The sequence below is a fragment of the Callithrix jacchus genome, chromosome 22 (genome assembly GCF_049354715.1).
Source record: "Callithrix jacchus isolate 240 chromosome 22, calJac240_pri, whole genome shotgun sequence".
Taxonomy (NCBI): Eukaryota; Metazoa; Chordata; class Mammalia; order Primates; family Cebidae; genus Callithrix; species Callithrix jacchus.
The window spans coordinates 17450235-17473546 of record NC_133523.1 but is presented as its reverse complement, the minus strand read 5'-3'; the positions used below and the strand labels follow the sequence as shown (position 1 = coordinate 17473546).

At 55.0% G+C, this 23312-nt stretch overlaps 1 protein-coding gene across 9 annotated transcripts in view; it reads right to left on the bottom strand.

Annotated features, from left to right (window-relative positions):
* Positions 1-23312, bottom strand: part of CRTC1 (CREB regulated transcription coactivator 1) — a 104093-nt gene that overhangs the window by 16256 nt on the left and 64525 nt on the right. For all 9 annotated transcript variants that reach the window (XM_035286335.3, XM_035286338.3, XM_035286340.3 and 6 more), the window contains 7 exons: positions 21936-22073; positions 20806-20867; positions 17448-17542; positions 14134-14219; positions 8021-8061; positions 7385-7605; positions 1826-1950 (listed from right to left, as the gene is read on the bottom strand). In XM_035286335.3, coding sequence (XP_035142226.1) covers positions 1826-1950; positions 7385-7605; positions 8021-8061; positions 14134-14219; positions 17448-17542; positions 20806-20867; positions 21936-22073 — 768 coding nt within the window. The remainder of the gene's footprint in view (positions 1-1825; positions 1951-7384; positions 7606-8020; positions 8062-14133; positions 14220-17447; positions 17543-20805; positions 20868-21935; positions 22074-23312) is intronic.

The following is a 23312-nucleotide window of genomic DNA, read 5'->3' as shown; positions in this document are numbered from 1 at the left end:
GCACCTATAGTCCCAGCTACTTGGGAGGCCGAGGCAAAAGAATCGCCGAGATCGTACCACTGCACTCCAGCCTGAGTGACAGAGTGAGACTCCGTCTCAAAAATAAAATAAAATAAAACAATATTTAAGACATAATGTTCTCTGTTAGAGTTTTTTGTTTTGTTTTTAAAAAGACAAAACGGATAAATTTCTAGAAATGCACAAATGACCAAAAGTGACTCAAGGAAGAACAGAAAACCTGAATAGCCTTATAAGAAGTAAGAAGAAATTGCAAATTTCCCAACAGATTTGAGCTAAGATGCAGGTGGCTGCACTGGTGATTTTACCAAACTCTTTTTTTTGAGATGGAGTTTCGCTCGTTACCCAGGCTGGAGTGCAATGGCTCACTGCAACCTCCGCCTCCTGGGTTCAGGCAATTCTCCTGCCTCAGCCTCCCGAGTAGCTGGGATTACAGGCACACGCCACCATGCCCAGCTAATTTTTTGTATTTTTAGTAGAGACGGGGTTTCACCATGTTGACCAGGATGGTCTCGATCTCTTGACCTCATGATCCACCCACCTCGGCCTCCCAAAGTGCTGGGATTACAGGCGTGAGCCACCACGCCCAGCCTTTTCTTTTCTTTTTTTAAGACATGGGGTCTCACTGCATTGCCCAGGCTGGACTCAAACACCTGGCTCATGCAATCTTCCCACTTCAGCCTCCCAAGTACCTGGGACTACAGGAATTTATCATTATGCCCACTTAATTCTACCAAACATTTAAAGAGGAATTAAAAATGCTTCTGAAAAACGAAGGAGAAATGAACATTCCTAACTCACTCTATGAAGCCGCACTGATGAGGCAACAAAGAGGGAGTCTCAATTGCTAAAATCAGAAAATGAAAATGGGAATTTTGCTACCGACTTTGGGTACATGAAGGATTACAAGGCCGGGTGTGGTGGCTCACATCTGCAGTCCCAGCACTTTGGGAGGCCAGGGTGGGCGGGTTGCATGAGGCCAGGAGTTTGAGACCAGCTTGGTCAACATGGCGAAACCCCATCTCTATCACCAAAAATTAAAAAAAAAATTAGCTGGGCATGGTGGCAGGCGCCTATAATCCCAGCTCCTCAGGAGGCTGAGGCACAAGAAGTGCTTGAACCTGGGAGGTGAAGATTGCAGTGAGCCAAGATCACACCACTGCACTCCAGCCTGGGTGACAGAGCGACACTCTGTTTCAAAAAAAAAAAGAGAGAGATTACGAAAGAGTATTATAAGCAATTTTCTGTCAATAAGTTGGACAGCAAAGACAAAATGGATAAATTCCTAGAGACACACAAACTACCCGAAGAAGTAGATAAGCAAATACAGCACACTGAAAAATAAAAAGCTAAACTCCCTTTTTTTTTTTTGAGACAGGGTCTCACTCTATCTCCCAGGCTGGAGTGCAGTGGTGTGAACGTGCTCACCACAGCTTCCACCTCCTGGGCTCAAATGATCCTCCCATCTTAGCTTCCCTAGTAACTGGGACCACAGGCATGCACCACCATGCCCGGATAACTTTCTCAATTTTTTGCAGAGATGGGGTTTCACCATGTTGGCCAGGCTGGTCTCGAACTCCTGACCTCAAGTGATCCACCTGCCTCAGCCTCCCAAAACGCTGAGATTACAGGCCTGAGCCACTGTGCCCAGCCTGAAAATTTAATAATAAAAATTAAAAGTATTGGGAGCATTCTCAAGATTTTGTGGCCTCCTGGAAGGAGTTCCAGAAGGCCTTCCAAGTGGCAGAGCTGGGCCTCCACCTTTCCCTTTCCCCCCTCCCACCTGCCCCCCACTTTGCCCTCGCACCTGAGTGATGGGTGACAGTGGGGATAGGGTGGGCGATGCCTGCTGACGCCTCGCCTCTGTGCTCAGGGACAGGGGGCTGACGCCGGCTGGGCGGTGCTGCGGAGAGGATCCAGGTGTGCTCATCCCTGGAAAGGAAGTGGGAGAGAAGGAGAGTGGGTATGAGACTGATCGCTAAGAAAGGGCTGCTTACACACCCATAGCCACACTGCATGAGAGGAGCCCAACTGCTCAGACAGAAGCCCATGGGCATGTCCCAACTGCCAAACCTGGGTACCCCCCCCCCCGAAGACCCTGATCCCTGCCCTGGGGATCCAAGAGTCCAGCACATTCTGTTCTTCCTTCCGGGAAGCGGGTGTCCCATAGACAGCCAACCAGCACGTCCCCATCTCTGGAGCATATGATTGGCCCCCAGATAGACATGTGACCAGGCTGGTCTAATGAGAGCCTTCCCAGGGACTTTAGCTGAATTCCAGGAAGGGCTATCTGAAGCCGAGGGCAGGGCATCCTGTGGCGAGGGGAGGAGCCGGCTGAAGGGCTAAGTGGGAGAGGCAGCACCTGAGCCCCAGCCAGGTGGTGCTTCCCACTTTCAGGAGACAATAAATGTTCTTTTTTTTTTTTTGCTGGAAATGGCTTGGGTTGTGGTTAGCTTCAAGCCAGCAGGCCCTGCCGAATGCTGTGGTTCCATCTATCGCCTCATGGATCTTGCCCTCCTTTGGTGAATGTGTCCACTCCTGTAGCTGCTTCCCATGGTTCCCAGACCTGAGCATCTGCTGTCCCCGATGTCCCTCATCCCCTCATCCACTTCCTCCTCCCCAACCTGGAGCATTCCCCGAGCTGCAGTGCCATCCCCCCACCCCCTGCCCTGCCAGGCTGCCTGAACTAAGGAATGTCACTCCTCAACATCCTTCCCCCATCTCTGCCCTGGGGTCTGACACCCTTATTCCTGCTGGAGGTCCTGTCAGGGGCTGCCTCATCATCCCTTTCCTCACCCTGGCCCCCCAAGGCCCTTGCCCTGAGCAATCCAATCGTTGGATTCTGCTGCAGTGATGGAGCTGAGTGAGGTCAAGTACAACGTGGCAGCAGCTGGGGCTGGCTGGGTTATTGTGGGCACTGTGCCAGGCAGGTAACAGGCCCCTCGATGGCAGGAGGAGCCCTGGGGGCCTGGCCTGATCCCTATGCCCCCCGGAGACTCAGTTTCCTGGTTGGCAAGATGGCAATGATAATAGCCACCCTCTCCGGTTCAACATGAGGCCCTCGGGAAGTCAGGAGCAGGCTCTGAAGAGCATCTGGCCTGCAGTCAAGGCAGGGGTGAAACCGCCTGACTCACCCCAGGAGATCCGGGCACCAGATTAACCTTGTTCCGGCAGATGAGACGGCGGGTGCGTGGGCCCATGGGAACACACCCGTCGAGCGCCAAGGGGAGATGACAAACAGCCTCATCCGTGCCCAGGGCAGCTGCTCACTGGGCGAGCTCGGTCACGCCTGCACTTCCCCTCGGATGCCCTGGCGGCTCTGCTTGGCTGCACGCTGTGGGAGGAAGCCTGGTGCTGCTCTCCAGGCAGCACTCTGTGCAGACCCTGGCGTCCAGGGAGGCCTCAATAGAGGCCTGGGCGGGAGAATATAGGGGAAGCCTGCTCAGAGTCACGACCCTGGGCCACTCTCTCGTCTTCTCCTGGGAGTCCGCCACTTTGTGCGTCCAGCGGGCCGAGAGATGCTCAATGCCCGGGTCAGAAGCAGAGGTTGGTCTCGGTACACAGTAGGGACAAATGCCAGGAATGTTCGAGGGCACGGATGTGGGCCGACAGGGCAGGTGGGGCCTGAGGCCAAACAGAGCACTGTGGCCTGTCTTGAGGTGCAGGCCATCGGCCCATGGCCACTGGGCTGTCTGATGCTCCAAGAGCAGCCAGAAATCTGTTGTTCTACTGGCACTCCCCTGGTTTTTCAGTGTTGATTCTAAGTACAGTCATGCATCACTTAACAACAGAGGTGATTTCTGAGAAACGCGTCAATAATGATAAAAATAAAAAATAAATAAAAAGAGAAACGCGTCGTCCCGCGATTTCATGGCTGTGCATGAGGATCACAGAGCAACTTACACAAACTGGACGGCAGAGCCTCTACACACCTTGGCCAGATGGTAGGGCCCTTGTTGCCAGGCGACAAACCTGTACAGCATGACTGTGCTGAATACTGTCGGCCAGGCACAGTGGCTCACACCTGTAATCCCGCACTTTGGGAGGCCAAGGTGGGCGGATCACCTGAGGCTGGGAGTTCAAGACCAGCCTGGCCAACATGGTGAAACCCTGCTCCTATTAAAGATACAACAATTAGCCAGCTTGGTGGTGCATGCCTGTAATTCCAGCTACTCTGAAGGCTGAGGCAGGAGAACGGCTTGAACCTGGGGCGGGGGCAAAGGTTGCAGTGAGCCAAGATCACGCCACTACACTCCAGCCTGGGCGACACAGCGAGATTTCATCTCAAAAAACAAAACCAAACAAACAAAAAACAGGCCTGGCATGATGGCTCACGCCTGTAATCCCAACACTTTGGGAGGCTGAGGCAGGCAAATCACCTAAAGTCAAGAGTTCTAGGCCAGCGTGGCCAACATGATACCTCGTCTCTACTAAAAATAAAAAAACTAGCTGGGTGCAGAGGTGCACACCTGTAATTCCAGTTACTCAGGAGGCTGAGACAGGAGAATCACTTGAACCCGGGAGGTAGAGGTTGCAGTGAGCTGAGATCGCAACACTGTACTCCAGCCTAGGCGACAGAGTGAGACTCAGTCTCAAAAAAAACCAAAAAAACAAAAACAGTAGATGCAGTAAGACATGGCATTATACTCCAATGGGGCCACTGCTGAATACGTAGTTTGCTGTTGGCTGAAATGTCAAGATGTGGCATGTGGCGGCATCACGGATGCCCGAGTGCAGGCCACATGAAACACACCGTGGGCTGGATTTGGCCCTTGGGGCACCAGTCTCTAACGTCTGCCCTGAATACAAGGGAGTTTTTAATCTTCCACTGGCTGCAAAGTGAGCTCTTGGCCACCCCTAGAGAGGCCAGTTGGCCCAAGAGGGCGGACGGGCGCCTTGCTGTTGAATTCCTTTTGGCAACCTGGCTCACCTTCGGGAACAGGCGCAGAGCCAGCTGGAGGGGAAGTCTGGGGCGGGCAGGGAGAGCTGCCAGGGGAGGGCGGGCCAGGTGGCAGAGCCCGCCTGGCCTCAGAGCCAGGCCAGGAAGGAGGAGCCAGGGCCTGCCCTCCTCCCGCACTCTGGGAAGCAGCCAGGGATACGGCAAACGTATATGAAGCCAAGCAGGGTGCAGTCTCCCAGGCCTTGAAGGCCTCCGTCTTCCTCCCCAGGGGGCTCACGTTCTGACTGGGCTTGGGAGGGAGAGGGCTGCCTTCGTGTATGCCAGGGGCCAGCAGCTCAGCTTGATTTAAAAGGCGCCCAGAAGGCAAAGCCCCCACTGGGCGGGCTGCTGGGGCGGCAGGTTCATACACAGCCCGACACGTCAGGCATTATTGTGCCGCTGCGGCCAGCGCCGGCTCCGGCTCCCACATGTGTTATGCTTCCCTGCGCTCGTTTAGACTGGCCGCTGGCTGGACGTGCGCAGCTCGTGGGCGGGCACTGGGGAGCTGCCAAGGACCCTCCAGCAGGAAGGGAGCTGTGTGCTCTGGAGGCAGTAGGGAGACGTGAGGAGAAAGGCAGGGGCTGGGAGATGGGGCTTCTATGTGGGGCAGGGGCACCTGTAGCCCCAACACTGGCCTTTGGCTTCCTGGTTCTACACAGGTGCGTGTGGATGCCGCCTGCCTGGCCCTGTCTATCTGCAGACAACGAACAGGGCTCCTCCGAGTCAGCTGTATTTTCTGGGCCTTCTCTGGTACCCTCTGTCCAGGGGCAGAGCCCCTCAGGTACAGGGCTTGGGTGTGGGAGTCAGGACAGTCTCAATGCGCTCAAGCTGGGGCCCTCTTTCCTCTTCATGGTTCTGGTCCCCACGCCCTCCTCTAAAAATCCCAGGAACATTTGCGACACCCTCCACACCCCTTGCCTGTCCCTGGCCCCATTGGTACCAAAGCCAAGAGTGCCTCCAGGCTCCTCCCTCTCCTTCACTCTCTGCATCAACCCGGCTCCCAGGCTGGCCAATTTCACCCCAGTCTCCCTGCAGAGCCCCAGACTGGGGTGCTGTCCTGCTCCAGCAGCCGCCCCTCCCAACAGCTTCCAGGGCAGCCAGAGGGACTTTGCCAGTTGTAAATGTAAGCACGTGACTGTCTCATGGAAAGCCCTGCCTGGTGAAGCCTTCCCAGCCTGGGGCAGAAGCAGGATGGGATGGTTCCTTCTGCGGTTCTGGGGCAGGATGGAGCATGGCGAGGTGGGGTGTGTCACCCTCACCCCCAATGCATTCCCCCATGGTCCCTCTAGCCTGTCCCACCCCCTGGGGCTAGTTGGAGTCATGTCATTTCTCCTCCTTGGAAGCCAGGCGCCTGCCACCCCCAGGATGCAGGCCACGAACCATACAGCCAACAGGGACGCAGGCAACAGCTGAGGACAGAGCAGTGACGTGGGCCAGGGCAGAGGCTCAGGAAAGCAGGAGATACCAGGGCTGGGAGAGCTCGACAAGGACACTAGGGCTGAGCAGGGCAGGGCAGGGGAGGGAGGGAGCCCTGCGGCTGCCTGGAGGGGGAGAACTCTGTGTGCAGAGGCCTTGCGGTGGGGCTGGGGCTGACTGTGGCCAGAGGGTGCAGGGTGAGCCAGGGTGGGCATCCCAGGCCCTGGAGGCCTCAGGCTTTCACTGAGAGGGAGCTGCGGGCTGTGCAAGGTCCCAAGCGGAGAAAGCCATGGCTGCTGACTGTTCTAAGTGGGGAAGGGGCTGGGAGCCTGGAGGGAGGGCCCAGGTCAGGCCAGGTCCTGAGGGTGGAACCAACAGGCTGAGGATGGTCAGGGCTGGGAAAGGACAGAGGAGTTGGGACGCCTCTGCAATCAGTGCAGCCACAGGAGGGGGTTCCTGGGGGAAGCAGGGTGACAGCGGCGCCAGGAGCTATTGGCATGGGCAAGGGGCCTGTGTGATGTCCCTGTGGAAGTGACTGAGGGATGGACTGTGGAGCTGGAGACGGGGTGGCGGGTGGGGGGACAAGGTGGTGTGGGGCTAGGGTGTGACAAGCAGGTGTCAGATGTCGGGTGGAGGAAGGAGGTCAGGCCTGGTCCTACCCCCATGAAGGTCTGGGGATGAGGAGGGGCCGAGGGGAGGCCTGGCCCACCCCAGCTGTGTTAAAACCCCCAGGGCTCCCCTCCTGGACTCCGCAAGCACCCTCACACACCCTCAAAGCCACCGTCTGATGTCTGGGGGTGCCATGCGCTCCTTTCTACCGGATCTGCATCCCAGCTGCACCCCTGCCTGGGATGCCTATGCCCACTGGGTCAGCCTGTCTGCCGCGCCCCCCAGCCCTGTACCCCAGGCCCTGGTTTTGGGGAAAGAGCTCTGCCAAGTGCCCCTGCAGATGCCTGTGTCGTCTCCAGAAGCTGGTGCTCCGTCCAAGGGCGGAACGTTCCCCCGCCTTACCCTGGCCGGCGCCGCCGATGCCCAGGTGCGTCAGGTTGGCCGCGAGGTTGCCGGTGCTGCTGGAGCCGCTCAGCGAGGGGAAGGTGGGCTCCTCAGGGTCCAGCGGGGTCGGGAGCGGGGAGGGGAAGTGAATGTTGGTCAGGTCGGGCAGGGAGCCCCCCGTGTTGTGGGTGGCGGGGATCAGGGCTGTAGTGTTTTCCTGGTCGGCGGATGGGAAGATGCTGGGGAAAGGCCAGAAGGAGGCAGGAGGTGAGCTCATGGGCGGCTGGCAGCAGGGACGGGAGGGTGGCGGGAGAAAATCAGCTGGTACAAAGCGACACCCCTCATCAGGGGCTGTGTGCTCAGGAAACCACTGGCTGGGACCCTAGAAAGCAGCCTATTGCCCAGTGGGGGCAGTGGGGACCTCGGGGCAGCGACCTCCCTGCACCCAGGAGAGGGCATCATCCCTGGGAAGGAGGTGCCTGAGGGGTGGGCGTGTGGCGGCTCTGTCACTGCTGCCGGTTGCATGGTGTCCCTCTGGCGGGGACTTGCCACCTCAAGAGAGTGGACAGAAAGCCCCGGGGTGGACAGAAAGCCCCAGGGTGGAGAAGCGGCGCAGCAGCTGCGGTGTGTGGGGCGGGCCCTGGGAAGACTTACTTGATTCCAGGGACCTCACAGGACTTGGGCCTGGACCCCGTCTGAAAGAGAAGACAGCAGAGCCTGAGCCCTGGGAGCTCCCTGTGGGGCTTCCTCCTGGGCCCTGGGCCTCCTTGAAACAGCTCATCTTCCCACAAAGGCCGGAAATGCGCCATGAGAACCAAGCTTGTGGGGGGCCCCACAGAGCCCCAGAGATGGACAGGTCACCTCCACACCCCAAACGGTGGAGAGGCAGGCCCCAGACACCTCCTAAGCTCAAGTGATCTTCTTCCTGCCTCAGCCTCCCAAGTGGCTGGGACCATAAGCAAGTGTCACTGCACTTGGCTACTTTTTAAATTTTTGTCAAGCGCCTCTTGATGCTCCCAGGCCTGCACCACAGCTCAGCAGCCAGCTCAGCAGAGGCCCCTGGCACCCAAAGCTAAGGGTCCCTAGAACTGTCCCCAACCCTCCATGCCACGCCCAGATCATGGTGGTGGGGGGTCTAGGGGCAGGAGCGGCTTCTATCCAGTGCCCACCGGGCAAGTTCATGAGCAGCCACCGGTCTCCAGGGAGTGAATCAGGTCCAAAGCCCAAAGAACAGAAGAACTGAGTTAGGGGAGCCCCAAGAGGCTTGGACCTGATGCCCTAAACTCAGTCCAGAGGTTGCTGCCCCTGTCTTGGGGCTGACCAGCCTTGTAGCAGAGATCTAGGCATGTGACTTCCCTGGAGACCCTCAGACTCTGCTACTTCCTGAGAGTCCCAAGACTCTGCTCTGCAGAGAGCCACACGCATTCCCCACTGACTAGGGCTTGGGTAGCCCTCGGCATGACACTGGTTTTTGTGCTTGGCTGTAGAGCGCTTTTAGGACACCTTTGGGACGTGGTGGACAGCAAGGGCCCCACAATGCGCTCTTCTTGCAGTATGGCCCACAGAGGCCTTGAAGTTCAGAGTCCCAGGAAGGGCTCCTCCACCCTTCTAAAAAATGGTGTTTTGTTTTTGAAATGAAGTTTTGCTCTTGTTGCGAAGGCTGGAGTGCAAAGGGGCGATCTCAGCTCCCCGAAACCTCGGCCTCCCAGGTTCAAGTGATTCTCCTGCCTCAGCCTCCCGAACAGCTGGGATTACAGGCGTGCGTCACCACACCCGGATCATTTTTTGTATTTTCAGTAGAGACAGCGTTTCTCCACGTTGGTCAGGCTGGTCTCGAACTCCCCCACCTGCCTCAGCCTCTCAAAGTGCTGGGATTACAGGTGTGAGCCACCTCGCCCAGCTAAAAAATGTTTAATTTTTATTTTTAAAATTTTTTGTAGAGATGAGGCCTCACCATGTTGACCAGGCTGGTCTCAAACTCCTGGGCTCAAGTGATCCTCCCACCTCGGCCTCCCAAAGTGCTGGGCTTATAGGCGTGAGCCACAGCCCCTGGCCTGAAGTTTGGACTTTCACAGCAATGGGAAAGTGAATCAGAATCCCAGCAAAAAGACTGGCCAGGTACCTCCGAGGGCTTCTGAAAGCAGGGTGGGGTCTGGCTCTGGTGTGAGCACACAGGGGTAGCAGGGTAGCCTCCAAGTCGGACAGAGCCCAGCGAGTTGGCCTTGGGGAGGGGGTGCCCAGGAAAACCTTCCTGGAGGACCAGTGTTTCCTCCCCTGTGAGTCGGGGACATAACACAAGCTGAGACATGGGATCACTGCAGGCCTGGGGAATGACAGGCTCCAGGTAGAGGGCCCCTAAGACTCCTGTTCAAGGACAAAAGAGGACCCATCTTCTGCTCTTGGCAGGCATGACCAGACAGAGGCCCGGCCATGGATGAGGGCACCAGTGTGGCACGTTTCCGCCCCTGGGGCCCTGGGGCGGACACTCCCGGCAGAGTTCTTTCAGGATTATCAGATGAAAAAGGCGAAGGCGCTGGCAGAGGGTGGGGCTGGCCTCGAAGTGCATGCACCGTGAGGGGGCGATGCCCAACCCGCAGCCACTGGGACGCCCGAGGGGTGGCGTGCGACCGGCGGGAGTTAAGCCTCTGCGGGGAACGCCGGCTGAACGGGTTTCTACTTGGCCAGAGCCACCTTCCTTCTGAGAGTAAACACTCGCTTCATTACCTATTTCTGCAAAGCACACCGGCGATCACGTTCTCAAGAATACTTTGAAAAGCATTCCACGAACATCATGGAGACGTTAATGGATTTCTGAACAGTATTAAAAATTCAGCCACCGTCCCCTGCTCCATCAGCGGTGTGTCTCCCTCTGTAAGGAGACTGTTGCTATCTTCCTTTTCTCGAGTGACGGCCCAACATCCAGCTGCGCAAACGCACCGTGACCTACTTACCCCCCTCTCTGCTGCTGGATGTCAGTTTTCTAGTTTTGTCTGTCCTTAGAATTTTTTTTTTTCTTTTTTAAAGACAGGGTCTCGCTCTGTTGCCCAGGCTGGACTCGAACTCCTGGGCTCCAGCGATCCTCTTGCCCCCCAAGTAGCAGGCACACATACATATCACACTGGCTGTTTTAAAACGTTCTTAGAGACCAGGTCTCTATACATTGCCCAGGCTGTTCTCAAACCCCTGGGCTGAAGCAATCCTCCCACCTCAGCCTCCCGAAGTGTGTGGGGATTACAGGCATGAGCCACTGTGCCCAGCTTAGAGTTCCTTCTTTCTTTCTTTCTTTTGAAATTGAGTTTTCACTCTTAGTGTGCAGGCTGGAGTGCAGTAGTATAGTCTCAGCTCACTGCAACCTCCGCCTCCTGGGTTTAAGTGATTCTCCTGCCTCAACCTCCCAGGTAGCTGGGATTTCAGGCATGTGCCACCGCACCCGGCTAATTTTTTGTATTTAGTAGAGACAGGGTTTCACCATGTTGGCTAGGCTGGTCTTGAACTACTGACTTTGGGTGATCCACCTGCCTTGGCCTCCCAAAGTGCTGGGAATACAGGTGTGAGCCACCGAGCCTAGCCTAGATTTCTTTTTTAAAGATTTTTTCTCCCAAGTATGGAAATCCCAGGGACTCCTTGTGCCAAACTGAAACACAGAGAAAGAACCCAGGAGTTTGAGACTAGCCTGGGCAACACAGTGAGACCCCGTCTCTACCAAAAATTAAAAAATAGGCCAGGGGAGGTGGCTCACGCCTGTAATCTCAGCATTCTGGGAGGCTGAGGCAGAGGACTGCTTGAGCCCAGGAGTTTGAGAGCAGCCTGGGCAACGAAGTGAGACCCTGTCTCTATAAAAGATTTAAGAATTGACTGGGAGCAGTGGTTCACACCTGTAATCCTAGCACTTTGGAAGGATGAGGTGGGTGGATCATCCATCTGAGGTCAGGAGTTCAAGACTAGCCTGGCCAACATGGTGAAACTCCGTCTCTACTAAAAATATAAAAGTTAGTCAGGCGTGGTGGTGGGCTCCTGTAATCCCAGCTATTCGGGAGGCTGAGGGAGAAGAATGGCTTGAACCAGCAGAGGCACAGGTTGCAGTGAGCCCAGACTGTGCCATTGCACTCCAGCCTGAGCAAAAGACCCAAGCTCCATCACAACACAAAACAAAACAAAAATTTGTCAGGTATGGTGGCGTGCACCTACAGTCTCAGCTCCTCTGGAAGGTGACATAGAGGACTGTTTGAACCCAGGAGACCAAGGCTGCAGTGAACTAGGGTGGCACCACTACACTGCAGCCTAGGCATAAGCAAGATCCCATCTCTAAAGTAAGAAAAAGAGCCTGTCGTCCCAGCACTCTGGGAGGCTGAGGCGGGCAGACCACTTGAGGTCAGGAGTTCGAGACCAGCCTGGCCAACATGGTGAAACCCCCATCTCTACCAAAAATACAAAAATTAGCCAGGCGTGGCGCACGCCTGTAATCCCAGCTACTGGGGAGGGTGAGGCAGGAGAATCACTTGAACCCGGGAGGGGGAGGTTGCAGTGAGAAGAGATCACACCACTGCACTCCAGCCTGGGGGACAGAGCGAGAGACTGTCTCAAAATAAATAAACAATTAATTAAAATAAATGTAACAAAATTTAAAAATAAACTAAAAAAACAAAAAGAAATACACAGATGGACGCAAAGGCCTGATAGTGCCACCCACTCGCCCCAGGACAGAGGATGCACAGCTCTCGCACGACGCCCGTCAGCTCCGCCTCCCAGCATCTGCACAGCCGCGTCTCTGCGTGTCTCATGCCTTTTCAAATCCTCTTATCCTGCTCTGTGCACATGGCAATAGCATCAGAGTGTCTTTCATGCGTTTACAATGTCTTCAAAATCCTAGCTCCTCGAGGACTGAGGACAATTTCCTCAACAAATCCCCCACTCCTGACCATGCAGGTTGCTTCTAGTTTATTACAAAAGCTCTGGGAAATACCTTCAAACACACTGCTCCTTGCTCGTGTCTCAACTCCCACTGACTGAATTCCTGCAGAATAAACTGATGGAGCCATACTTTTTTTTCCCCCTACCAGAAGGTGTCTTGCTCTGTTGCCCAGGCTGGGATGCTATGGTACAGTCATAGCTCACTGCAGCCTTGACCTCCTGGGCTCAAGTGATCCTCCCGCCTTAACCTCCCGAGTAGCTCGGAGTACAGGTGCACACCGCCATGCCTGACTCATTTCTTGAAGAGACAGGGTCTCATTTTGTTGACCAGGCTGCTCCCGAACTCCCAAGCTCAAGCGATCCTCCCGCCTCAGCCTCTCAAGGTGCTGGGATTACAGGCATGAGCCACGGCCGGCCAGGGGCAAACCCATTTGAGAGGATTTGGGCGCAGGATGGTGCATCGCTGTCCCAGAGGGGAAGAGTAATCTGCACTGCTGCCCCTTCCGCCATAACTTGATTCGCAACTGGTTTTATTTTTATTTTATTTTTATATTTTGAGACAGAGTTTTGTTCTTGTTGCCCCACGCTGGAGTGCAATGGCGTGATCTCAGCTCACTGCAACCTCTGCTCCTGGGTTCAAGCAATTCTCCTGCCTCAGCCTCCCAAAGTAGCTGGGATATAGGTCCCTGCCACCACAGCCAGCTAACTTGTTAGTATTTTTAGTAGAGATGGGGTTTTACCATGTTGGCCAGGCTGGTCTTGAACTCCTGACCTCCGGTGATTCACCCATCTCGGCGTCCCAAAGTGCTGGGATTACAGGCGTGAGCCGCCACGCCAGGCCAGCAATGGGTTTTATTTATTTAATTACATTTATTTATTAGGACAAAGTCTTACTCTGTTGCCCAGGTTGGAGTGCTTATTTATTTATTTATTTATTTATTTATGTATTGAGACGGAGTCTTACTCTGTTGCCAGCAATGGGTTTTATTTATTTAATTAAATTTATTTATTAGGACGAAGTCTTACTCTGTTGCCCAGGTTGGAGTGCTTATTTATTTATTTATGTATTGAGACGGAGTCTTACTCTGTTGCCCAGGCTGGAGTGCTTATTTATTTATTTATGTATTGAGACGGAGTCTTACTCTGTTGCCCAGGCTGGAGTGCTTATTTATTTATTTATGTATTGAGACGGAGTCTTACTCTGTTGCCCAGGCTGGAGTGCTTATTTATTTATTTATGTATTGAGACGGAGTCTTACTCTGTTGCCCAGGTTGGAGTGCTTATTTATTTATGTATTGAGACGGAGTCTTACTCTGTTGCCCAGGTTGGAGTGCTTATTTACTTATTTATGTATTGAGACGGAGTCTTACTCTGTTGCCCAGGCTGGAGTACAATGACATGACCTCAGCTCACTGCAACCTCTGCTTCCCGGGTTCAAGCTATTCTCCCACCTCAGTCTCCCAAGTAGCTGGGATTACAGGTGCCTGCCACCACTACACCCAGCTAATATTTTGTATTTTTCATAGAGACAAGGTTTCACCATGTTGGTCAGGCTGGTCTTGAACTCCTGACCTCAGGTGATCTGCCCGCCTCGGCCTCCCTAAGTGCTGGGGTTACAGGTGTGAGCCACCGCGCCCGGCCTGGGTTATAATTCTTTGTGCGGTTTTAGCCTGTTGGATAAGGCCTGCTGTTAGTGATCAACAGACCCTTCAGTTTCGAAGATGGAAAAATCATAGTGAGGTTCCCTGTCTCGGGAAGGTGAAGCCACCCCAATGTGCCATTTTGTCACCTCTGCCCGGCTGATGCTAGAGAAGAGCAAGAAGAAAAACACGTTTTGAAAGCCCATGGGTTCTTACCTTCTTGGTATCCCACGCTTGCTTGGAAAGGTTTTTGTCTGCCTCTGATGTGGTCTCTTCCATTCCTGGGACTGTTAACAGTAAGACTGGGGAGGTGGGAGGGGAGAAGGAGCATCAGAGAAGACATTTCTTTGTAGCCGCGTGGTGGCACAAGGAGGACACGTCCCTGACATGGAGTCGTGGCTGTCGTAGGACTGCAACTGTCTAAACAAAACTTCTGTGGACTCTACTAAAACCACGAAAAAGCGCTAAGTCAGAGAATCTGTGACTTAAGAAAAAAATAGGCTGGGGCGGTGGCTCATGCCTATAATCCCAGCACTTTGGAGGCTGAGGTGGGCAGATCGCCCAAGGTCAGGAGTTCCAGACCAGCCTGGGCAACATGGAGAAGTCCTGTCTCTACTAAAAATACAAATATTAGCCAGGTGTGGTGGGGGGAACCTATAGTCCCAGCTACTCCGGAGGCTGAGGCCAGAGAATCACTTGAACCGCGGAGGCAGAGGTTGCAATGAGCTGAGATCACGCCACTGCACTCCAGTCTGGGCGACAGAGTGAAACTCAGTTTCAATAAAGAAAAAGAAAAACAAGGCTGGGCATGATGGCTCACGCCCATAATCCCGGCACTTTGGGAGGCTGAGGCAGGCAGATCACTTGAGCTCAGGAGTGTGAGACCAGCCTGGGCAACATGGCAAGACCTCGTGTCTATCAAAAAATAAGAAAATCGGCTGGGTGTGGTGGTTTGCGCCTGTAGTCCCAGCTACTCAGGAGGCTGAGGTGGAAGGATTGCTTGAGTCTGAGAGGTGGAGGCTGCAGTGAGTTGTGATCATGCCATGGCACTCCAGCCTGTGTGACAGAGCAAGACCCTGTCTCTAAAATAAAACAATAAATATAAAAACAGCAGGTCTGGAGCCTGAGGATGTATTGATTCAGCCTCCCACAGAGGAGGTAGGCCTCGGAGGCTTCAGGCCACAAAGAACAGCTAAGAATCTCTCCCAAGAGCAGCTGCCTACCTTGTGTGTATTTTCTTTTTCTTTTTTTTTTTTGAGAGTCTCACTCTCACACCCAGGCTGGAGCGCAGTGGCATGATCTTGGCTCACCACAACCCGTGCCTCCTGGGTTCAAGAGAGTTCAAGAGATTCTCCTGCCTCAGCCTCCCAAAAAGCTGGAATTACAGGCACATACCACCATACCCAGCTAATTTTTGTATTTTTAGTAGAGATGAGGTTTCGCCATGTTGGCCAGGCTGCTCTCAAACTCCTGACCTCAGGTGATCCACCTGCCTCGGCCTTCCAAAGTGCTGGGATTACAGGAGTAAGCTACCGAGCCTAGCCCTAGCTTGCATGTTCTGTTCCACAGCCACCACTCACTGAACCCACTTCCTGCTCTGAGCTGCTGGTACCCAGTGGCCGAACCCTTACTGAGCCCCCAGTGCCAAGCACAGGGGTTCAGACCGTGTCACTCAGTGGTGATGGAGGTGGAACCAGTGCACTGGTGGCAGTGGCAGTCCCGTGAGTCAGCCACAATGTCAGCCAGTCCCAGAGCATGAGGAAGAATGGGAGGGTCTGAGGGACGGGATGGAGGGGCATCAGTCGAGGCTCTAGAACCAGCCAGGCCCGAAGAAGCCTTTCCTTGAACCTTTCAGTTGAGGTGAGAATAAACATGTCCCCATTTTCTTTTTTCTTTTGAGACAGGGTTTCACTCTGTTGCACTGGCTGGATCTCAACTCACTGCAACCTCCACCTCCTAGGCTCAAACAATCCCTACTCCTGCCTCAGCCTCCTGAGTAGCCAGAACACAGGCACAGGTAATCAGTTAATTTTTTTCTATTTTTGGTAGACGTGGAGTCTCACCATGTTGCCCAGGCTGGTCTCAAACTCCTGAGCTCAAGCGATCTGCCTTTCTCAGCCTCCCCAGTGCTGGGATTACAGGCACGAGCCACCACACCCTGCCACTTCCCCGTTTTCTTTATGCCTGTTGCATGTTTCCTGCTGTTTTTCTTTTTTAACTTGTAACTGGGAGAGCCATGAGCATAGCCAGATAGACCAACCCTCCTTGTTGAAAGCCAGGCTGCAGGGAGGCGGCCAGGCCAAATCCAGCCCTGTCACCACCTTGGGCCCTGCTAGGAGAGTGGGGACAGATGACTGTCTCTGCTAAGCCCCCACCCCAAGGCCACCAGGGGTCCCAGGTCACAGCTCCCTTCCCCGGTTACAGTGTCCCAGGGGATGGTGACATCCTGGTGCTTACGCCCTAGACATCCTCTGTTTGTGGGGACCTGGTAGTAAAGGCAGAAGCCTCAGAACAGCCCTCTCATTAGGAATGGCAGGGAAGACCCAGGCACTGTGCCGTCCTCAGCACCACTAGGTGTTCCAGAAGCCTCGTTTTCATTATGGAGACATTCTCTTCTCCCTTCCGCCTCTGCTGCATGCTCAGCCGGAACCCGCCAGAGTGAGGTTCTGGCCAACAGCCCTCCCCTTCCCCTCCTATCATCAGAATCTCCCTTGCGTGTTTACCCACCCACTCGGTGAATCGAGGAGACACAAGCGATTGTGTGTGGGCCTAAAGCACGTGCAGCTCCCGGGCTTCAGCATCTTGGGCCATGCCAGGTTTCCTGGGGCTGGCCTCATAGCCTCCAAGCTCCCTTCTCTGATGGCATCGGCCCAGTTTTTAAGACAGCATATGCCCTCCTTGAAGGTGCCCAGGGTGCCACCTCCACGCCTGGCTTCACATCGGAGCCCAGGACTTGGGTACAGATCTGCCCCCACCACAGGGGTGTGTATGGCTTGGCTGGAGGTGGCACTCTGGCCAGGAGTCGGGAAGAGATGGCCTCTTTCTCACTCGAGATAGCTAGGATGTGCCCAGGGGTTGGGGGCAAGGGAGTTCTCAGCAGCAGAGCCAGGAAACAGTCCAGTGGGGAGCCCTGGAAGGAGCTGGACCTGTGGCTGAAGGTCTAACCCTGGCCTGCTCTGTCATGAGCTGACAAATGGTCCTTTGGTGTGGGCTTGCTACAGCTACATGTGAAACATGCATCTGTGCAGCACTCAGACTTCATGGCCACAGCCTCAATCCAGGAATGGAAGCCAACGCGCACCTACAGGGTTGTTTTCTCTGTCTAGGAAATTCCTACGTACTCTTCAAAACCCAACTCAAGTGGCACCACCTCTGAAAGCATCCAAGCCCCTTCCCTGACCCCCCAGCATAGTCTCTGAGTGTTCCTTTGAAGGGCCATCTGCCCACAAGCTTGTGACCTCCTGGAGAACCAGGGCCACCTGCTGGACTTGCCTGACCCCAGCAAAGACACCCGAGTCCCCTGCCCATACCTCTTTTTTGGTGCACGTCCTGGGACCCACTGGTAAAGGATTCGGGCTGCGTGGGCGTCATTGTGCTCTGGTGCAGGGCGGAGTCAGAATTGGTCCTGGCCAGGAGGGAGGAAGAGACAATGAGCTTGGGCCCAATGCAGGCGACGCGACGGTCCTGATCCCAGCCCAGACGTGCTCCATGGACAGGGTGGCAGCTGTGGGTCATTTTTGTGAGCTGCTGCACCTGAGCAAAGTTCTCAGGACATCATTCTAAAAAGAGCCACCAGAGTGACTGTGGCGTTCATCTGCAAAGCCCGTGAAACACAAAGAGCAGTGGGGCAAGGTGGCGCACACCTCTGTCGCACCAACTCAGGAGGCTGAGGTGAGAGGATCTCTTGGGCCCAGGAGTTCAAGACCAGCTTGGGCAACAGAGAGAGGCTTCCTGGCTTTGAGGAAAGGATGGTGCCCTCCTGCTGCAATCCCCCCACCCACAGAAGGTGCCCCACAGGTGTCTAGCCTTGGGGTACAAGCCTCCAGCCTGTCACTGGGTTCCCTCCTGGTGACAAATACAATCGGGTGACAGTGCCCTCTGGGATGCTCAGTGTCACACAAACCCAGTGTGACAAGTGGAAGAGGCTTGGAGAAGGCCCTGGCAGGAATGAAGCCACTTAGAGGCCCCCATGGTTGGGAAGTCAGCATGAGACAGGTTTTGGTTCAACCAGCCCAGGAGAGGCTCTACCCTCTGCCTCCAGGGACCCCACTCGCCTCTGGGAGCTGATGGGGAGAAGGGACAAGGTGACCCAATCTGCTCCTGGCTGCAGCTGCCTCAAGGATGGGTCCCCAGAAAGCCTCCTTGGCTACTCAACAAAATGTGGGTGCAACCACCACCAGCTGTGTGTCCCTGAGCAAGTGTTCTGACCTCTCTGTGCTCAATTTCCTCATGTCTAAAACGGACTAAAATGGAGATGAACACAGTACCCATTACATAAAGCTCCATGCATTTCATGTCAGTTAATACATGTGATGGTGGAACACAGCCTGACCTATGACAAGGCTTGGTGAGAATTTAATATTTTGTGTGTGTGTGTGTGTGTGTGTGTGTGTGTGTGTGTGTGTGTATTTTTTTTGGAATAGCTTGCTTCCTTTTTTCTTTGTTTACTAACCTGTGTGTGTATTTTTTTTTGAGACAGGGTCTCATTCTGCCCGCCAGGTTGGAGGACAGTGGCACAATCATGGCTCACTGCAGCCTCAAACTCCCGAGCTCCAGCCATGCACCTGCTTCAGCCTCCCAAAGTGCTGGGATTACAGGCATGGTGTGAGTCACCATGCCCAGCTATATGTTTTTTCCTTTTCTTTTTTTTTGAGATGGAGTTTTGCTCTTGTTGCCCAGGCTGGAGTGCAATGGCGTGATCTTAGCTCACTGAAACCTCTGCCTCCCGGGTTCAAGCGCTTCTCCTGCCTCACCCTCCCAAGTAGCTGGGATTACAGGCATGCATCACCATGGCTGGCTAATTTTGTATTTTTAGTAGAGAAGGGGGTTTCTCCATGTTGGTCAGGTTGGTCTCAAACTCCTGACCTGAGGTAAACTGCCCGTCTTGGCCTCCCAAAGTGCTGGGATTACAGGCATGAGTCACTGTGCCTGGCTATATATTTTTTATATTGTAGCAAAATATACATGACAGCCAGGCACAGTGGCTCTTGTCCTGTCATCCCAGCACTTTGGGAGGCCAAGGTGGGTGGATCACTTAGGCCCAGGAGTTCGAGCCCAGCCTGGGTAATGTCGTAAGATCTTGTCTCTATTAAAAAAAAAAAAAAAAAAAGAATTAGCTGGAAGCAGAGGTAGGACGATTGAGTCTGGGAGGTTGAGGCTGCAGTGAGCTGTGATCGTGCCACTGCACTCCAGCCTCAGTAACGAAGAGTGTGACCATGTCTCAAAAAAAAAAATTGTATATATATATATATACGCACACACACAGATATATATACATATGTACGTATAGACGTGTGTATATACACATGCACAGTTTTAACTGTTTCTGAGTGTATAGTTCTGAGACATTAAGTACATTCACATTGTGCAACCATAATCTATATTATTTGTTGTTATATTAACTGCACTATTGTAATTTTAGGCCTTGGAGATGGGGTCACACTCTGCGGCCCAGGCTGGACTGCAGTGGCATGATCATAGCTCACTGCAGCCTTGACCTCCTGGGCTCAAGCGATCCTCTGGCCTCAGCCTCCCGAGTAGCCAGGACTATAGGCGTGCACTACCACATCTGGCTATTTCTCTCATTGTTTGTGGAGATGGGATCTTTCTAGATTGCTCAGGCTGGTCTTGAACTCCTGGGCTCCGGTGATCGCCTTGGCTGGTCTCCTGAAGTGCTGGGATTACAGGCATGAGCCACGGTACCTGGCCTGTCTTTTCCTCATCTTCCATCCTAAACGTATTAATATAATAATTTGGGCTGGGCGCGGTGGCTCACGCCTGTAATCCCAGCATTTTGGGAGGCCGAGGCAGGTGGATCACGAGGTCAAGAGATTGAGACCATCCTGGTCTCGATATATACATATCTACACAAAATACAAAAAATTATCTGGGCATGGTGGCACATGCCTGTAATCCCAGCTACTCAGGAGGCTGAGGCAGGAGAATTGCCTGAACCCAGAAGGCAGAGGTTGCGGTGAGCCGAGATCGCACCATTGCACTCCAGCCTGGGTAACATCTCGAATTTAAAAAAAATAATAATAATTTGATCATCACATTTTCAGTGGCTGTTGAGTAACGTGGGTAACTGCTCTGAACACAGCATTAAACGGGAAAGAGCAGGCTACAGTGCTGAATATGCAGTATCATCCTACTTTTTTTTTTTTGAGATGGAGACTCGCTCTGTTACCCAAGCTGGAGTGCAGTGGCTTGATCTCAGCTCACTGCAATCTCTGCCTCCCAGGTTCAAGCCATCTTCCCGCCTCAGCCTCCAGAGTAGCCAGGATTACAGGTATGCACTACTACATCTGGTGAATTTTTGTATTTTTAGTAGAGAAGGAGTGTCACCATGTTGGCCAGGCTGGTCTTGAACTCCTGATCCACCTGCCTCAGCCTCCCAAAGTGCGGGTATTACAGTCATGAGCCACCATGCCTGGTCCCACTTTTGTTTTTTGAAAGTCATAAATGGCGAGAGGGGGAAATATTAGAAGACTCCCCCACCAAACCTAGAACTCCTGTGTTTCAGGTTGAGGGCTAATTTCTAGAAACTTCTGGATGCATCTTAGTTTGGTCATTTTTTAAGAAACTGTGTCCTGCTTTTCCACGTGTAACCGTGACGAGAGTTTGGCTTTGTTTCCAACAAGAAGTGGGCGGGAGGATTCAGCCACTGACCTTCTCCAGCTGGTGTCCGCGGGTGGCGAGAGGTACACGGTGCCGTAGGGGCAGCTGTCGGCGTGAACATGAGTTAAGGGGGCAGTGCCGCTGGCTGAGACCCCGCCTCCACCAACACTCAGCCCAGGGCAGGAAGCCCCCCGGCTGGTTCGTCCCAGGGCCTGCAAACAGCTGGGACCAGTACGGTGGGGCGGGGGATGGGGGGGTGTTTCCTGCCGGCCTTTCCTGCCTGACTGCAAGCAGCCCCCGTTTCAGGGGCTCCCCAGGGGTATGGCCCTGTCCACCTAGCACTCAGCACTCTGCTCCATGAGCGCACGTGCAGGCTACACCCCTTCCAAGGGAGGGGGTTCTGGGCCGTGACAGTAGGGCCCATGGGGGCGCTGGGGAGTCTGGGTTCAGCTGACCCTGGTCTGGACTCTCCATCCTGGGCTGACAGGGCGGCTCCCGGGGCCTGAGGGCTCAGTCTGGGGCCCAGCTGGTTGAGCTCCCCCAGTCCACGGAAATGAGAACCGGAGAACAAGCTTCTCTGTTCTGGAGAGCCAGGGGATCCCAGGAGCAACCTGAGGCCGCTCAGACTCTGGTGTTGGGGGGCCTGGCTGGCTGAGCACCAAGGGGCGGCTGAGTTGGGGGTGGAGGGGAGACTCTGGCCAATCTCTGCCTGACCGAGTCACAGAGGCGAATGTTACTCCTGTCATTGAGACGGAGCCTCCCTCGGACGTGTCTGGGTCTCACAGAGACCCCCCAGCCCCACTGCCTCAGCTGGGCTGCCCTCCCTGTGGCACACAGGAGAGGGCCCTCAGCTCACAGCCCTGACGGTGGGCTCCCTGCTCACGGCCTTCCTGGCCCCACTGCCCCGCCAGGTGTCTAAGCCCTCTGTGTTCAGGTGTTACCTTCTTTAGCTCTTGTCTTGGGAGCTGTTCCCTGTGCCCCCAAGCCCCCAAGTCTGGCCAAAGGCTCTATTCTTGTGACATGTCCCCTTCCAGGACGTCCTCCCAGGCTGCTGTGAGATCAAGCCTCCCAGTCGGTGCTGTCGATTCTGTCCCCAGAGCTGGAAGCAGGGAGCCCTGTCAGAACCTGCCAGCACCAGCAGGGCCTGGCCTCCCACCCTCGTCTTCTGGGGAAAAGGATATCTGCCGTCCATGTTTGTCCACTGACAGGGGCCGGCGGTGCGGGGAGCCGAGCCGGCCGCGCTCCCGGTATACCCTGTCCACCAGCCCATGGTGCCGGGTGGTCCGGCTGGTGTCCAGGCCCGAGGATTGGAAGGGGGTCTGGGGTAGGAGGAGATGGAAACAGAGAGAGAAAAACCCAAACAATGGTTACCAGCTGTGGCCCTAGCGCTGCCCCCCGAGTTTGATCACAGGGCCCCCCACTCTGGAACACCCTCAGCCATTGCTCCGCAGCCTAGGATGGGCTTCTTTCTTCAGCCCCAGCTCCCCAGCTCTCCAAGCACTGGGGGACGGGGGGGGTGTGAGCCAGGGTCCCAGGAGCCAGGGCGGTAGGGGCGTGCAGTGCGGCTGGCATGCACAGGCCAGGCAGAGTGGCACAAGCTCGCGGCCAGCGCCCGCCAGGTGCCAGGGGTGCAGCCGGCCTGGGCAGCCCTCCTCCCCAGCCTTACCAGGTGTAGACGCCTCCGCCCTCTCTCTCTGGGCCTGGCCGGCCTCTTACCCCCACCTACGTCATCCCTGGAGGGGCTGCCAAGAGACAGCCCAGGGACTTCCAGCCCAGGACTGTTTCGGGGCCCACCTGGCCAAGCTCGAGTTCCCAGGAGGCTTCCTTGTGGAACCCAGGGCTGCTCTTGATTGAGACACAGCCCCCACGCGCTCTCCCCTACTGCCTCCTCCAGGCACCACCAGAGCCAAGTACAGGCACTTTCTGGAGCCAAGGCCTACTGCTTGGCTGGACGGGGCTCCTCCCAGCACCTGGGGCTGGCACCGGGCCGCCCCTCCCCAGGCCCTGCTCCATGCCCGGCCTCATGCCCCTGCGGCTGCCAGGAGCCTGCTCTGACCCTGTGTTGCCCACTCGCCATCTGACCGGGGTGAGATCGGCAGCCTCTGCCAGCTCTGGACGCAGCCAATCCCCAGCCTGGCCATCTGGCCCCTGAGCCCTTGTGCCTTCTCTAGGCAGCCGGGCAAAAAGTGACTCACACTGAAGTGACTCTCCCCTCCAGAAGCCTGTACATGGTTGGGATTGCTGCTCTGTCCCAGCCCGGGCCAGAGTTCAGGGCTGACTGCCATCCCCAGCCCTGGGACCCCCAAGTCTGTCTTCAATCCAGCATGAAGTTGCTGGTCTGCCTGGGACCCCCAAGTCTGTCTTCAATCCAGCATGAAGTTGCTGGTCTGCCTGGGACCCCCAAGTCTGTCTTCAATCCAGCATGAAGTTGCTGGTCTGGGTCTTTCTGTGGCTCTTGCTCCCAAAAGGCTGTGGGCACGGGAGACAGGCGCCTGTGGCAACGAGGGTGGGAACTGCACCATCCAACGCATGGGCTCCCGAGGGCAGGGGCTGTTCAT